Source organism: Pongo abelii, chromosome 11 (genome assembly GCF_028885655.2).
Source record: "Pongo abelii isolate AG06213 chromosome 11, NHGRI_mPonAbe1-v2.0_pri, whole genome shotgun sequence".
Lineage (NCBI taxonomy): Eukaryota > Metazoa > Chordata > Mammalia > Primates > Hominidae > Pongo > Pongo abelii.
This window is the reverse complement of record NC_071996.2, coordinates 80,982,176-80,998,716: the sequence shown is the minus strand read 5'-3', so window position 1 is coordinate 80,998,716 and position 16,541 is coordinate 80,982,176. Positions and strand designations below refer to the sequence as shown.

The window sequence follows — 16,541 nt, the reverse complement described above, 5'->3', positions numbered from 1 at the left end:
TCACATACCCAGTTATCCAAGTAAAAACCCTGGACTGTCTTGACTCTGTGTCCTTGTCCCTCTCTAACATTCCGCTGATCTCCAAGCCATAATGATTCTCCCTCCTGGGTGTCTTTGAAATGTATTCCCTCCTTCTACCAATGCTGGCATGGCACTTCCTCAGTTTAGAAATATTATCTCAAATGTACAAGCTATTCTCAAATTATCTCAAATACCATAAGAATCTGTCCAACTAGTCTTGCCTCCCAATTCCACCTACCCTTCATACTGTACCAGAGTAATCTTTCTAATATGCAGAAATATGCTGTAATAGTTCTAATTTCTGGCATTATCATTTACCAGTTAAAATTGTTAACTGATAGGATAAATCCAAAACCCTTTGTGGAGTCCCTGATGAGCTGGTTCTTGCCTACTTAATCAGCTATGCTTAAGAGTAATTCCTCCTTCTTCATCTCATACTTCTTCCACTATGAACTACCTGCCATTCTCCAGACACCTCTCCAATGGCCGAACCATGAATAACAATTTGTTAGAAAGGAAAGAACTGTCAGTAAACTTAAATACCTTAAGCAAAGGCTGCTGTGGTTTCCAAAAGGGAGTCCACACTTAGAGGTGATGGGAATAGATGGCCAGTGGGGGTGCGACTACCCCGAAGGGAGGGTATGGACACACACTGGAATGTGAACATCACCAAAATGCTGGGATGACAGACAACTGCAAGCACTGAATTATCTATTGGATAGGCTGTAACGGCCTATTTGAAACTTAATAGTTCCAAATTATTTTCATATCTTTTAAGGCTAAAATTGAGATTTTTTTGTAAAAAATAATAATAAACAATCCAACAAAAATCTATTGAGGCTCTAACTTTAGATGCAAATAAATATGTTTTGACAAGAGAGGGATATATTTTAACCCCAAGGAAGCACAGTTGATCAAATTTCGCTTTATTTTACTTTTATCATGTTAACGTCAGACTCTTCCTTGTGAGCAGCTGCTGTCTACTCAGGCCAGGTTCAAGGTCCGATTCCTCCAAGAAGCCTGATCTGTGGCTCTGCTCTCAGCTCAGGGAACTCCCATTCCTCTGAGCAACCAGAGCCCTGGAAATCTCCTCTGAATGTACTACGGCGTGCTCCATTTCACTGTTTCCTGCTCATCTCATGAATCAGATCATGAGCTTGCTGGGAACATGGCCAGGGCTACTTTTACATTGGTGTTCTGTACCTTGCATAATACCTAGCATATAGTCACCTAAATGGAATACAATGAATAAGGGAATGAACAAATGAATAACTGTTGTAAAATTTCTCTTCATAATTATTTCTAATCTCACCTGAAGCCCGACCCGAGATCTCTATTTACCATTCTCTGTTTCAGCTACAAGCAAATAAAAGCAAGCAAGCAGGCAAGCAAGAAACAAATGCATTTTCTTGTTTTTCTTAGTAAAGCTTGACTTCTAACTCTAAGCCTCCATCATTAAATACATCTGAAGGAACCACTGCAACATTAAGGGGGACAAGAATGTATTTTATATGTTTACAAGATGACATTTGAATGTTTACTTGACCATTATTTTGATCTTTCTGATTCACGATACTTTCAGAATAATTATTTGGAAGACCAATTAACGTCAACTGAGTGTTCAACTGATCCATGACATGAGAAGGGTCCAGGGAAAGCCATTAAAATGTTCTTCTAAATAAAGCCCTCTGCAGACTGGCAGAATCATAGCAGATTTTCACGCTCATGCTCCTGAGACCCCTGGCTTTGTACTGGAAGCAGCATATGCCCCTCAGCTGACAGTGTTTTATGGATAATGCAGAAAGTGTGGCCCAGATAACAACATCCATGACATGAAACTTCACACTGAAAATACGCCGACAGTTCAGGGACAGAAAACATGGTGACACGGTGTAAGTCTACTTTTGAGGGACCAAGGGAAACTGTTCAAGCAGGATCTGCTCCACACGGAGAACCACTTACCCAGGATTTGCTTGCTCCTTCACTCTGATCCAAGGCACCAGGAAGTGAATAATATTTTACATAAACACCGAGTTCTCACAAAATCACATAACGACATTGAATTCTTAAAGGAGTTAAAGTCAGTGAATTTATAGACTAAAGAAAATACTTACTTCTAAGGAACTACTCAGCTGAAAAAAGCATAAGCACAGCTCTAAAGGATTTTTATCAGAAATTTCAACTTTGATACAGATACATAGGGATTTGATTAGTATTAATAAGATCAACTCTATAATATATATTGAAATATAAAAGTCTAGTTCAGGGAGCATAACTTAGGAAGAAAACCTCGAGAGTGCAAATCAGAAAAGAAAAAAATGGGTGAGAGTAATCAGTAATTTTCAACAGATTAAGATGTAAGTAGGAAAAATATTAAGTGTGGAAGATCTAGTACATTTAAAAAAAATATTTACTATTGGACTGAATATATCCTGGAACACATTTCAAATATATAGGTCAAATAAATGCATAATTCTTTTTTTAAAATCAGGGGCTACCTTATAAATGACCTTAGAGAAGCATTAAGTGTTCAATTGGCCAAAATTACCATTATATGCTTACAAGCAAGTTCAGTTTATTTTCACTCTTACCTTGACATTTTGGGGAAGAAAAGTAGTAAGATCTAATACTGACACTGCAGTCTTTTGGGTGAAATTCTGCAAACTGTACTATCCCCATGACTGGCCACCTCCCTGCCAGCCCCCCATCTTTTGATCTTTCGTCTTACAGGGTTGGGAGTGTGTCATGTACATGCAAACACACACTCTTGCCTACCTGAGACAGTGACTGTCGGAGCCGTGCCATCTGCGTGCTGTGGCCTTTACTGTGATCCTGCTCAGAAACCATCTGCTTCAGCTTCTCCTTCTCTATAGCTATGCTATTAAACGCAGACTTCAAAAGAGAATGCACTGGGTGGGGAGAAAAGTGAGAAAAAACTGTCAGATACATGCAGAAAGAATACACAACATTATAAATTTCTCCAGACTTTCACTCACAAGTAGGCATTTTTTGGAAAGGCTATGTTACGGTCTAATTAAAAATCAGCCTTCAAAAGGAATCTTTATCAGAATATCTATACTCCACACAAATATTACAATGGCAATTGATCAGAGTGAAAAATTTGTTTTTTATACCAGACAGGCCAACAAAAATTTGGAAGTGGCATGTAAAATATCAAGATCAATGCAAAGTATCAATATTTAGAAATTAATTTATAATCCCTAGAAAGAATAGGGAACAAGTTTACTTGCCATATTTGATTATCATAATGAGCAGTTCCGTGTAGCATAAAGTCTCACATAAATAATTTAGAACTATCCAAAAATATTCTCCAAAAGCATGCACCCAAAAAGAGCATTTTATGCATTCTGCCAACATAAAACAGGTGGCTGATCAAGAAGTTTTGACTGGTTCTCTTGGAGGTAGGAAATGATATGCCCTTAAGAACAGCACTTGCGTTGCTTTCTCAGACAGGAATATCTTGTTGTTAAAGTGCTTTGATTTAAAAGCAACAATAAAAACAACACCCCCTCCCCATTTCCTACATACCTAACAAATTAGCATTGGTCAAATCTGAGGCAGTCCTCAATCGTGAACTACAGAAAGGGTGACTTTCCAACATCTATTTTTATAATAACAGAGTTTCTATACTATGTAAAGTATTCTAAAATAGGTATTTCCTTATTTGAGAAAGGTATTTATAAAAGTGGAAATTTTTAGCGTAAATTAGAGTGGCTGAATTACATGGGGAAAATGGCAGGATCACAAGGGATTCACGATCTATTGATTTATGTGCTACATTCTGTCATCATCAATTTAAAGGTAATAACTTGATAGCTGGATTACATTAATCCCGCTGGTAGCTCTAAAAGCAAGCTCTTCATCCATTTTAAAATAATGCTTCCAAAAAAGTTCATGCAATAGTCATAGAAAAGTCTTTGGGCCTTTTCTGCATCTATTGAGATAATCATGTGGTTTTTGTCACTGATTCTGTTTATGTGATGGATTACGTTTATTGATTTGTGTATGTTGAATCAGCCTTGCATCCCAGGGATGAAGCTGACTTGATCGTGGTGGATAAGCTTTTTGATGTGCTACTGGATTTGGTTTGCCAGTATTTTATTGAGGATTTTTGCATTGATGTTCATCAGGGATATTGGTCTAAAATTCTCTTTTTTTGTTGTGTCTCTGCCAGGCTTTGGTATCAGGATGATGCTGGCCTCATAAAATGAGTTAGGGAGGATTCTGTCTTTTTCTATTGCTTGGAATATTTTCAGAAGGAATGGTACCAGCTCCTCTTTGTACCTCTGGTAGAATTCGGCTATGAGTCCATCTGGTCTTGTACTTTTTTTGGTTGGTAGGCTATTAATTATTGCTTCAATTTCAGAGCCTGGTATTGGTCTATTCAGAGATTCAACTTCTCCTGGTTTGTCTTGGGAGGGTGTATGTGTCCAAGAATTTATCAACTTCTTGTAGATTTTCTAGTTTACTTGTGTAGAAGTGTTTATAGTATTCTCTGATGGCAGTTTGTATTTCTGTGGGTTTGGTGGTGATATCCCCTTTATCATTTTTTATTGCATCTATTTGATTCTTCTGTCTTTTCTAATTTATTAGTCTTGCTAGTGGTCTATCAATTTTGTTGATCTTTTCCAAAAACCAGCTCCTGGATTAATTTTTTGAAGGGTTTTTTTGTGTCTCTATCTCTTTCAGTTCTGCATTGCTCTTAGTTATTTTGTGCCTTCTGCTAGTTTTTGAATTTGTTTGCTCTTGCTTCTCTAGTTCTTTTAATTGTGATGTTAGGGTGTTGGTTTTTGGATCTTCCTGCTTTCTCTTATGGGCATTTAGTGCTATAAATTTCCCTCTACATACTGCTTTAAATGTGTCCCAGAGATTCTGGTAAGTTGCGTCTTTTTTTCTCATTGGTTTCAAAGAACACCTTTATTTCTGCCTTCATTTCGTTAATTACCCAGTAGTCATTCAGAAGCAGGTTGTTCAGTTTCCATGTAGTTGTGTGGTTTTGAGTGAGTTTCTTAATCCTGAGTTCTAGTTTGATTGCACTGTGGTCTGAGAGACAGTTTGTTATAATTTCTGTTCTTTTACATTTGCTGAGGAGTGCTTTACTTCCAATTATGTGGTCAATTTTAGAATAAGTGTGATGTGGTGCTGAGAAGAATATATATTCTGTTGATTTGGGTTGGAGAGTTCTGTAGATGTCTATTAGGTCTGCTTGGTGCAGAGCTGAGTTCAAGTCCAAGATATTCTTGTTAACCTTCTGTCTCTTTGATCTGTCTAATATTGACAGTGGGGTGTTAAGTCTCCCATTATTATTGTGTGGGAGTCTAAGTCTCCTTGTAGGTCTCTAAGGACTTGTCTTGTGAACCTGGGTGCTCCTGTATTGGGTGCATATATATTTAGGATAGTTAGCTCTTCTTGTTGAATTGATCCCTTGACCATTATGTAATGGCCTTCTTTGTCTCTTTTGATCTTTGTTGGTTTAAAGTCTGTTTTATCAGAGACTAGGATTGCAACCCCTGCTTTTTTTTTGCTTTCCATTTGCCATTTGCTTGGTAGATCTTCCTCCATCCCTTTATTTTGAGCCTATGTGTGTCTCCGCACTTGAGATGGGTCTCCTGAATACAGCACACTGATGGGTCTTGACTCTTTATCCAATTTGCCAGTCTGTCTTTTAATTGGGGCATTTAGCCCATTTACATTTAAAGTTAATATTGTTATGTGTGAATTTGATCCTGTCATTATGACGTTAGCTGGTTATTTTGCCTGTTAACTGATGCAGTTTCTTCATAGCATCAATGGTCTTTACAATTTGGCATGTTTTTGCAGTGGCTGGTACCAGTTGTTTCCTTCCACGTTTAGTGCTTCCTTCAGGAGCTCATGTAAGGCATGCCTGGTGTTGACAAAATCTCCCAGCATTTGCTTGTCTGTAAAGGATTTTATTTCTCCTTCACTTATGAAGCTTAGTTTGGCTGGATATGAAATCTTGGGTTGAAAATTCTTTAAGAATCTTGAATATTGGCCCTCACTCTCTTCTGGCTTGTAGGCTGTCTGCCAAGAGATCCACTGTTAGCCTGATGGGCTTCCCTTTGTGGGTAACCCGACCTTTCTCTTGGGCTGCCCTTAATATTTTTTCCTTCATTTCAACCTTGGTGAATCTGACAATTATTTGTCTTGGGGTTGCTCTTGTTGAGGAGTATCTTTGTGGCGTTCTCTGTATTTCCCGAATTTGAATGTTGGCCTGCCTTGCTAGGCTGGGGGAGTTCTGGATAATATCCTGAAGACTGTTTTCCAACTTGGTTCAATTATCCCATCACTTTTAGGTACACCTATCAAACATAGATTTGGTCTTTTCACATAGTCCCATACTTATTGGAGGCTTTGTTCACTTCCTTTCACTCTTTTTTCTCTAACCTTGTCTTCTTGCTTTATTTCATTAATTTGATCTTCAATCACTGATACCCTTTCTTCCACTTGATCGAATCAGCTATTGAAGCTTGTGCATGCATCACAAAGTTCTTGTGCCATGGTTTTCAGCTCCATCAGGTCATTTAAGGTCCTCTCTACACTATTTATTCTAGTTAGCCATTCATCTAACCTTTTTTCAAGGTTTTTAGCTTCCTTGTGATGGGTTAGAACATCCTCCTTTAGCTTGGAGAAGTTTGTTATTACCGACCTTCTGAAGCCTACTTATGCCAACTCATCTAAGTCATTCTCCGTCCAGCTTTGTTCCATTGCTGGCAAGGAGCTGTGATCCTTTGGAGGAGAAGAGGTGCTCTGGTTTTTAGAATTTTCAGCCTTTCTGCTCTGGTTTCTCCCCATCTTTCTGGTTTTATCTACCTTTGGTCTTTGATGTTGGTGACCTACAAATGGGGTTTTGGTGTAGATGACCTTTTTGTTGATGTTGATGCTATTGCTTTCTGTTTGTTAGTTTTCCTTCTAACAGGTTCCTCAGCTGCAGGTCTGTTGGAGTTTGCTGGAGGTCCACTCCTGACCGTTTGACTGGGTATCAACAGCAGAGGCTGCAGAACAGCAAATATTGCTGCCTGATCCTTCCTCTGGAAGCTTCGACCCAGAGAGGCACCCACCTATATGATGTGTCTGTTGGCCCTTACTGGGAGGTGTCTCCCAGTTAGGCCACATGGGGGTCAGGGACCTATGTGAGGAGGCAGTCTGTCCATTCTCAGAGCTCAAATGCCATGCTGGGAGAACCACTGCTCTCTTCAGAGCTGTCAGACAGGGATGTTTAAGTCTGCAGAAGTTGTCTGCTGCCTTTTTTTCAATTATGCCCTGACCACAGAGGTGGAGTCTATAGAGGCAGTAGGCCTTGCTGAGCTGCAGTGGGCTCCGCCCAGTTCAAGCTTCCCGGCTGCTTTGTTTACCTAGTCGAGCCTCAGCAATGGTGGATGCCCCTCCCCCAGCCAGTCTGCTGCCTCGCAGTTCGATCTCAGACTGCTGTCCTAGCAGTGAGCAAGACTCCATGGGTGTGGGACCCACCAAGCCAGGCACGAGAGAGAATCTCCTTGTCTGCTGGTTGCTAAGACCTTGAGAAAAGTGCAGTATTTGGGCAGAAGTGTCCCATTTTTCCACGTACAGTCTGTCACAGCTTCCATCGGCTAGGAAATGGAAATCCCCTGACCCCTTGTGCTTCCTGGGAGAGGCGATGCCCTGCCCTGCTTCGGCTCACCCTCCGTGGGCTGCACCCACTGTCTAACCAGTCCCAGTGAGATGAACCAGGTACCTCAGTTGGAAATGCAGAAATCACCCATCTTCTGCATTGATCACACTGGGAGCTGCAGATTGGAGCTGTTCCTATTCTGCCATCTTGGAATGGAGTGCCCATGTGAATTTTATTATTGTTTTTCCTATATCTTGGAAGAGTGCCATTAGCATTTTGATAGGAATTATATTGAATCTATATATTTCTTTAGGTAGTATGAACTTTTTTTAGCTGTTATTTTAGGTTTGGGGGTAATATGTGAAGGTTTGTTACATAGGCAAACATGTCACAGGGGTTCATTGTACAGATTATTTCATCACTCAGGTATTAAGCCCAGTACCCAATAATTATCTTCTCTGCTCCTCTCCCTCTTCCCACCCTGCACCCTCAAATAGGCTCCAGTGTTTGCTGTTTCCTTCTTTGTGTTCATAAGTTGTCATCATTTAGCCTCCACTTGTAGTGAGAACACGTGGGATTTGGTTTTCTGTTCCTGCATCAGTTTGCTAAGGATAATAACCTCTAGCTCCATCCATGTTCCTGCAAAACACATGATCTTGTTCTTTTTTTATGGCTGCAAGTATGAACATTCTAACAACATAACTTTTTGATCCATGAGCATGGAGTATCTTTCATTTATTTGTGTCCTCTTTAATTTCTTTCACCAATTTTTTTATAGTTCTCAGTGTACAGGTCTTTCAACTCCTTGGTTAAGTTTACTTCTAGGTATTTTATTTTATCATAAATAGGATTGATCTTGATTTCTTTTTTAGCTATGTTGTTATTCGTGTATAGAATAACAGGGTTTTGTATGTTCATCGTATATCCTGCAACTTTAATGAATTCATTCATTAGCTCTAACAGTTTCTTGGTGGCATCTTTGGGGTTTTCTACACATAGGATCATGTCATCTGCAAATAGAGATCATTTTACTTCTTCCTTTCCGATTTGGATACCTTTTATTTCTTTTTGTTGTCTAATTGCTCTTGATAGTACTTCCAGTACCAGGTTGAATAGAAGCAGGAGGAGTGGGCCACCTTGCCTTGTGCCAGATCTTAGAGGAAAAGCTTTCCATTTCTCCCCAGTAAGTGATGTTAGCTGTGTGTTTTTAATAAACGACCTTTATCATAATATCTTGAGAAACTTTCCTTCTATACCTAAACCATTAAGAGTTTTTTTTTAAACAAGAAAGGGTATTGAACTTTGACAAATGCTTTTTCTGCAAATGATATGATTATGTGGTTTTTGTCTTTCAGTTGGTTAATGTGATGTATCATTCAACAGAAGCTTTAAAACTCTGTTGATACTTGGATTTCCTGGAAGCTTCAGAATTGCAACCAAATACACAAAGTTTTCCTGGGGCTGCCTTCCAAAGTACCATCTCCCCTTAGCAGCTGTGCCATACTCATATATTCAACTCACACATTTGTGGTCACACTCTACCTTTTGCACCTCCTTCCCCAAAGTAGAAGTTACTGGCTATAAATCTATGCTGTTACATAAACAAATTAATATTGCTCTAGTCTAATATCATAATTAATATCCAACTAAGAAATGCCATGAACATACACCAGGAGTAAAAAGGCAGGTAAGAGAGAGCTGGCCTTACAGAAGAGTCTCAATTGAGAAATCTAACGGGTTTAGCTTAATTGTTTTTAGAATCATAGAATTAATGAAATCTGACAGCACGTTTTTGCTGATGGTTTGAGATTGCAAATGTTGGCTGATTCAACATTTCCAGAGAGATCTTCAGTGTGCCCCCTTCTTTTCCACCAGGCTGTTGAGTCTCACGGGGGCACCTGAGATGTTCTATTTAACATATTTGTGATGAAAAGCAACACAATGTTTATCTCTCTCTAGAAGATTTTAAAAGACAATGCCTGAGAAGATACTATCTTAAGAACAAACTTGACTGGCTGAAAGTTCAATGTTCTGGTAGTAAAGGGAGCCTAGACTCTTCTTGTTAAACACTGACAGGACTGCTCAGTCCATCTACTCTCCACTATCCCGCTTATTTACCATACCCTACTCTCTGTGGCTGATGATAACAATTTAATTTATACAACAAGCCTCACTGAAAATTTAACATAAAGAAGAGGCTCAAATGTGGGATCAATTTCCCCTCAAATCTGAGCTGGCCTATGGTGCTTTGACCAATAGAATACAATGGAAGTAGAATGCTGCACCAGTTCCAGAGCTGGCCTTGAAGAGGACGAGCAGCTTCCACTACCAGGCTCTTGGAACCCTAAACTGCCATGGAGAGGAAGGGGGCACAGTTGTGTGCAGCCTTCCAGCTGTCCTGCCAATGTGCTAGGCACAGGAGGGAAGCTACCTTGGGTCTTTCAGCCCAGCTCAGCCTGCAGCCAAATCCTAGTGACTGGGGCTAGTCAAAGACATGTGGCACAGAGGCTTCGCTGCTTAGCTGAGCCCTGCCTGAATTCCCGACCCACAAATTGTAAAGTCCAATAAATGAGTGTTATTTAATAAAAAAAGAAATAAACAGAATCTAAAGAGAACCAATAAATACATGTTAAATGATAACTAAGAGACATTGAAAAAAATGTTGAGTAGTAGTATCTTGCCGGATTGCGTACGATAACTTTTTTATCCCCACCCCCATGGCACTTTCTTTCTTTAGTTAAAACTGTAAACCTGTGAGGTGTGATCTTCCAACAGGCAAGCATCATGTCCTGTTGCATTTTTGTATATAGAACTTCAACCACTATATCAAACCATTTAATCTTTCTATCATTACCACAAAGACAAAGATAAAAGAACAAAGGATAATCTTTCATCAAAGAAGAGAGCTTCTTTAAAAGGCGCATTAATTTTGTTGTTACCTTTCTGTGCGATTAGACAAAATTCTTCTTGCAGCTTTGTATAATCTGTTGAACTTTCCAGAGGGTCAGTGAGGTGGCTAGGGGGAGTCTGAAATTCAATATCTGCACAAAGGTTGGGGTTGGAGGAATGCAAGCGAACTGGTGACATAGTAGCACTGAAAGGAACCTGAAAGGGGAAGATACAAATTATTAAAGAGCAACAGTGCATTGTTTCACATTCTCCTACACAGAAAAGACCTCTCCCATTCTTCAAAATAATAGATTCCTCTCTGATAACACACTTGGAGACACTCAGTACTCATTTATTTTGTAGGCAGTTGGGGTGGGAAGAGGGAGTCTCATTTTCCATTGTTGATTTAGAACTGCCACAAACTCACCGATTTTTCACTGCTACAGAGAGAAATAACTACAGAATGACAGGAAGAAAAGACGTAATCCCAGGCAAGCTTAAACTCTGAACTCATACTTGCACCTCAAAAATAACTGGCAGAAAAACAGCAGTCTGAACTGTGATGTAGCTGACCTTCTCTTACAGTCTGGACTATCTGAGCCTGGAGCAGGATCTTACTAAACCTGTGAAAATTCAAGAGATGCATATACTGGAAGATTCACTTACTCTGTAGCCATTAAATAAAAAACACATCAGGCCTAACAGGAAATATAGTAATGGCTTAAAGAGACTCACACTTATTTTGGAAATTGACTTATTAAAATTTATATTAGTAAATGAAATATATATGATATAAATCACTGTGGTTTACCTTTGTATGTTACACACAACTCTATTACATATATGCACATGGCTCATGAACCGGCCAATACTGAGAAGCAGTAAGTAGAAAAAGTCATATTACTATAGATTTTTCCACATGGCTAGAGGTACTTCCTTGCCCAGGCTGGATATGGACTAGGCTCCTGATGGGTGGAGGCAAAGCACCTTTTCCTCCCCTTTAAGAAGGCTTTACCTGAACATTACAAATGTCAGCCAAACATCCCTGGAAAAGGAAAATACCAATTCTTCCTGCAAATCAGATCACAAACAACTTCTCCCTAATTCTTACTGCAAAGATGTGCATTCAATTGTCTTCAAGAACCAGACTCTTAGACTCCACCACAAGTTGAAATTTTGTGTAACTGATAGGATAATTCACACCCCCTGGCTAACAGGGAATGTGCTGTGGGAGGAAGGAACCATTACCTTCTGATGAATATGTATGTCAGGACCTCTTCTTTTTTAATTTTTTGGTTTTTGCTTTAAACTTCCTAACATATTTGGTGAGAGAAAGGGGGAAGGAGAAGAGGGCACTTTTTCTCCGAAGATTTAGAGGACAGATGGAAGAGATGGAAAGAACCAAAATATCTGGCCTGAGCTGCAGGTTGAGGGCAGTTGAGACAGAGCGTCCTTCTGATGCAGCATTGTCCTGGCAGGGATTTATTTCTCTTAAAAGATATCCAGGACTTACTGGGGAAGAAAGTGAGCATGAAGCTTTCCCCCCAAATTCAGCTAAGCTAAGCATGTTAATATATGTTATTTGAAGCATTTGGTATCTGGAGTTATCAAAGGAACCCTACCTCATCTTCTTTGGAGAGCTTGGCTACACTGGGCTGGGAGATGATTGTTAAACAGCTTGTTTATCAATATTATCAGGCTGAAAATTTCTGGCTATTCTAGATTTGAGACCCAGAAGTGGCCAATAAGCCATTTAAGAAAATGGAGTGGTGGGGTTCAATATTCTGCTGGAATCCTGTCCAGGTAACCTAATAATAACAAGGACTGAGGACCTTTTAGGATACCTACAAAAGAATGGTATTTATGTGGCAGAATGTCAGAAGACAGAGAAAGGAAGTTCTGACCCTAACTGTGGTGATGCTCAATCTAGAAAGAGCAGTCAGCCCATTGAGGAACACAGACCCCATGGAAAAGTTGCTGGAGATTAGGATGTCATGGGGAGAGACTGTGAGTGGAAAAAATAGGTAGATCTGGGAGTTTTCAGAATTAATGGTACAGTTTTCTGATATAAGGAACTAGAACAGCATTAAAAAAATAAATGTGGGTCTTTGGTAATATGTTGAGGATCATGGAAAAGGATTTTATCTGCATTCAGGTGCCCTCAACACTCCAAGGACTCACATGGCTTGGAAGAGGAGCCTCTTCCTCGAGCGGGTGAGGAATGGGGTCATGAGAGTTGGCGGGAAGCTTGTATAGGAGGCCATTATGCAGTGAAAACCCAGGGAGTCCAGGAAGGACCCAGACTTGTACCTGAGATAAATTATTATTTCTCTATTAAATGTTGGAATCAGATGCTGAGAAGAAAAATGTAAGTTACAAATTTATTTTTTGAACATAATGGAAACTTAAATTGGCTATTAAAACAGTAAAAGTGGTTTTGCATATTACCCATAGGGAAAGAGACTTGAATGTTCCATTCAAATTGCAATCAGATGGTTCCCTGGGAAATTGAGAACTAATTTTCATATACTTCTGACTGAAAATGTTTATATATTGGTATGCTTTTTTTTGTTAAAAAGAGGTACGTGGAATGGGCCATTTTAATTGAGGACTTCATGAAATGAAATTGAGAATACAAATTGGGATGTATTAATTTAACCCTAATTGAATATCTGTTCAGACTGGGGACTTATTTACTTAGCTTTTTATTCATCAATTTGGGTATTATGGGATTCAAAAATCTAAGTGGTAACTGGTTTCTCTGTCAGTGATGGTTGGAGTGGGAGCTGCCTACAGCTCTCCATGTTTATACCTGAGAACCCTCAACACTCAATTTGGGCCTTTCTACCCTGTGCAGGAAAGAAATCCAAGGCTTACTTGAAGTCCTGTGAAAGGAAGGAAGCCTGATCCTAGAATATTCTGGTAGTAAGAACTGAAGTTTGGAATGGGGACATTAGAAGATGCTCTTAACTCCTGTCCATGAAGAAGTCAAAAATGAAATGAGTTGACAATGGAGTTGCTGACAGTGAAATTCAGCAATGGTAGACATGAAAGTCTACACAGTAGGTCTAAGTTAGATACTATGCTTACAGGACTCATCGAGCCAGTGGGAAAAGTCTCCTGCTGTTGCTATTCTGCACTATGTGTACAGAGATTCTTTGAGGGTACTGATTGCATTGGGATCTTCAATGTTCTTCCATGGGGAACAGCCAGTATTTCTCTTTTTCCAGTCTCCTGTTCTGTTGGGTCTGGCTGCTGCTGTGAGTTGGCTATTCTGAATGCTAGTGCTAAGAGTCATCAAGAATAAATTTCTGAAACATCTGCTAGATGTTGCTACATTTTGGTATGGAGACAAAGCTATAGATCCTGGAGTAGCCAGTCCCCCTAGTTATTCCTGAATACCTTATTAAATGTTGCCAGTAGCTTTTCTTACTACATGCCATGAAGTTTTTCTCGTAACTTCTATAGTCACAGCTACCCTGGGAGGTGGGCATTAATGATTTCTTCTTTTAAAGGCTTTTTCTCTTCTACTCCCAATTTTAAAAATATAAACCCATTCTAGTCAAATAGGTACTAATCTCAGTTTTATTATATTCACTGTATGTATCCACAATTTAAAAAATGAACACAGAAGAGACAGAATCACTTCTCTGCATGCCATCTTAGATGTATATTGCTTAAGAAAACAGTGTTTTCATAAAATGATGGACTGTTCCTTTCCATACTAAGATGTTGTTCTCTCTCTAATAACCATGTGTATTTCTTAATTTTATAAATGGAAAATTACCTTTAATAATATTTAACTGATTATATGTGCATCTATTGTCAGAATCTGTTACCACATCAGTGTCAAGGGATTTATTCATCTGCATTTGAATACATGCATAAGATATACATGGACCATGAAAGCTATTTCAATAATTTGTTTGTTCAAATGTTTACAAAACTGTGAGTTTAAGAGTCAGTTCCCTAATAAATTCCAAGTCACTGGTTCATTTCATAATCAAAAGCAAATTTGTTTCTCAGTCTAGCTAAACACCCAGCTATAAGGCAAGAGCCAATTACTAATCATAAAGTAGAAAGCCACCAATCCTCATACCAGCATCCATTCTCCTGTAATGCAGCCAAAACTTTTTCATATTTTTTCAGCAATTCTAGTCTTAAAATACATTCCACCCTTAGTGACAGCAAGACTGCTGTTAATTAAGGAAATATTATCTAATAGCCAAAAAACTAACATCTATGATTGCTATTAACTCAGTAATCTATATTTTAAGAAGTTCATAGGCGCTCATGATTAAACAAATATTATAATTGCCTTTTATCCAGCAAGGAGTTCTTGTGTTTTGATACTCTATTTTATATTCTGTAGAGAAGTCATTCACTATCCATTTGCCTTATCTACCTCGATATGCTCTCTACTCTGCTTATATCCATTCTATTTTCTCTTAGAAAAAAAAACCTCTAGATATGGATTTAAATACCCTAAAACTGTCTTTTTTTTGTCATTTCCACACTACAGTTTCTAATTTTCATGTCAATATTCTTTTCAGAAAACAATTTTCCCTTGCTAAGTGTAACTTGGGTAGCCATTTAGAGATGACAGCAAAATTCACCTTTTCTTACCCTCTCATTTCTTTATTCTCACATCCTTTTCAAATAGTCACACTGCTACAAAAAAAAGCACAATTTATGTCTGTAGTAACATGACTTTTCTTAGGAAAAGAGAAATCAGTTAGCAAAAGTTCCAATATCAGTATGGTAAAAAAGAAAAAAAAAACAATATAATTTAAGGAAAGCTCACGTCATGGGGCACTGTACTCAATTTTGCAAACTTGACTTAAATTATGTCTTCACATATAGTAAAAGAACTAGATTACATAATAGTTCTCCATTGTAAAAAGGAATACCCGTGTTCGACTCCTGCCATGCAAAGACAGCCAGAGAACATGCGAAAGCTATGCTGCCATGATTGGGCTACAGGTGATGCCATCACACACCAGTGGCACCATCAGGACAGGGGGGTCACCCTTGTACACAGGTTCTCATTCTTATTAAACTTCCACTTGAGATTGAAATCCACTCACTGTTGTAGCCACTGCTGCCGCTAGCCTCTGCCGGCGCCGAGTTGTGCTGAACTGGCCCTTCGCAGGTGGCCCTTCCTGACAGTGAATGGGAGAAGAGAAGAGGGGAGCAAACACAGGACGGGGGAGGAAAGGATGGAAGATGGGAGGATGAAAGATAATCAGACAAGGAGAGGGAGAGTTTTTAACTGAAGTCGACTTTTCTTAAATCAGCATCAAAAAGAGCTCACAGGGGCATTCATGCTATGAGAAATGTTCATCATTCTCATTACTCAAACACCTGAATTCTATTTGCTGACTATAACCCACACCCCAAAAGGAGATGGAGTTATAAACTGATGGACAGCCTGCGATTTTAAGGTAAAATAAATATGCATACTATTTTATTCATATGATATCATGTTATATGAAGTCAAAAGGTATTCAATAAATGGTAGCAAGGAAAAAGTAAGTTCAGCAAAAACTGATTAAATAATGTGGGAAGGCTAAAATGAACAGGTTGTAATTAGAGCCTCCTAATGGCCAGACAGAATTTTTTTGTTTTTTTAATTTCTTACTAGAAGAAAAAAAGTAAGGGAAGGGTATGAGGGTTCTTCAACTTCCTACTTAATCTCCTATTACACAGCTCACTATCTGGGACTCAACATCAGTAAGAGTGCTGGGATTTTGAAGTCTAAGAATTTTCCAAGGAAGATGCCAGACCCCATAAGATCAGAAAAGAAAACTTAAGTTCCTCAGTGGATGAGGACGATGCCTATAAAAATCAACTACGAAAACCTGAAAGCATAGTTTTCATTTAGTAATGTGCACCTATGCACAAACCGGTAGAAGAATCCTACAGCTTTCTTTCATTTTGTTTTCTTCTTTTTGGTGGATGGGATTAAGGGATGATGATATTTCCTTCTAATTATTCAACT

The 16,541-nt window shown here is 38.9% G+C and overlaps 1 protein-coding gene across 36 annotated transcripts in view; it reads right to left on the bottom strand.

Moving 5' to 3' along the window:
- The window catches only part of OSBPL6 (oxysterol binding protein like 6), a 199,656-nt gene that overhangs the window by 32,544 nt on the left and 150,571 nt on the right, over window positions 1-16,541 (bottom strand). For 25 of the 36 annotated variants that reach the window (XM_003776032.5, XM_063712878.1, XM_063712880.1 and 22 more), the window contains 2 exons: window positions 10,591-10,756; window positions 2,797-2,930 (listed from right to left, as the gene is read on the bottom strand). In XM_003776032.5, the coding sequence (XP_003776080.2) occupies window positions 2,797-2,930; window positions 10,591-10,756 (300 nt within the window). Of the gene's footprint in view, window positions 1-2,796; window positions 2,931-10,590; window positions 10,757-15,627; window positions 15,703-16,541 lie in introns of all 36 variants that reach the window. The other 11 variants (XM_063712873.1, XM_063712872.1, XM_054549544.2 and 8 more) reach the window with 1 other exon arrangement.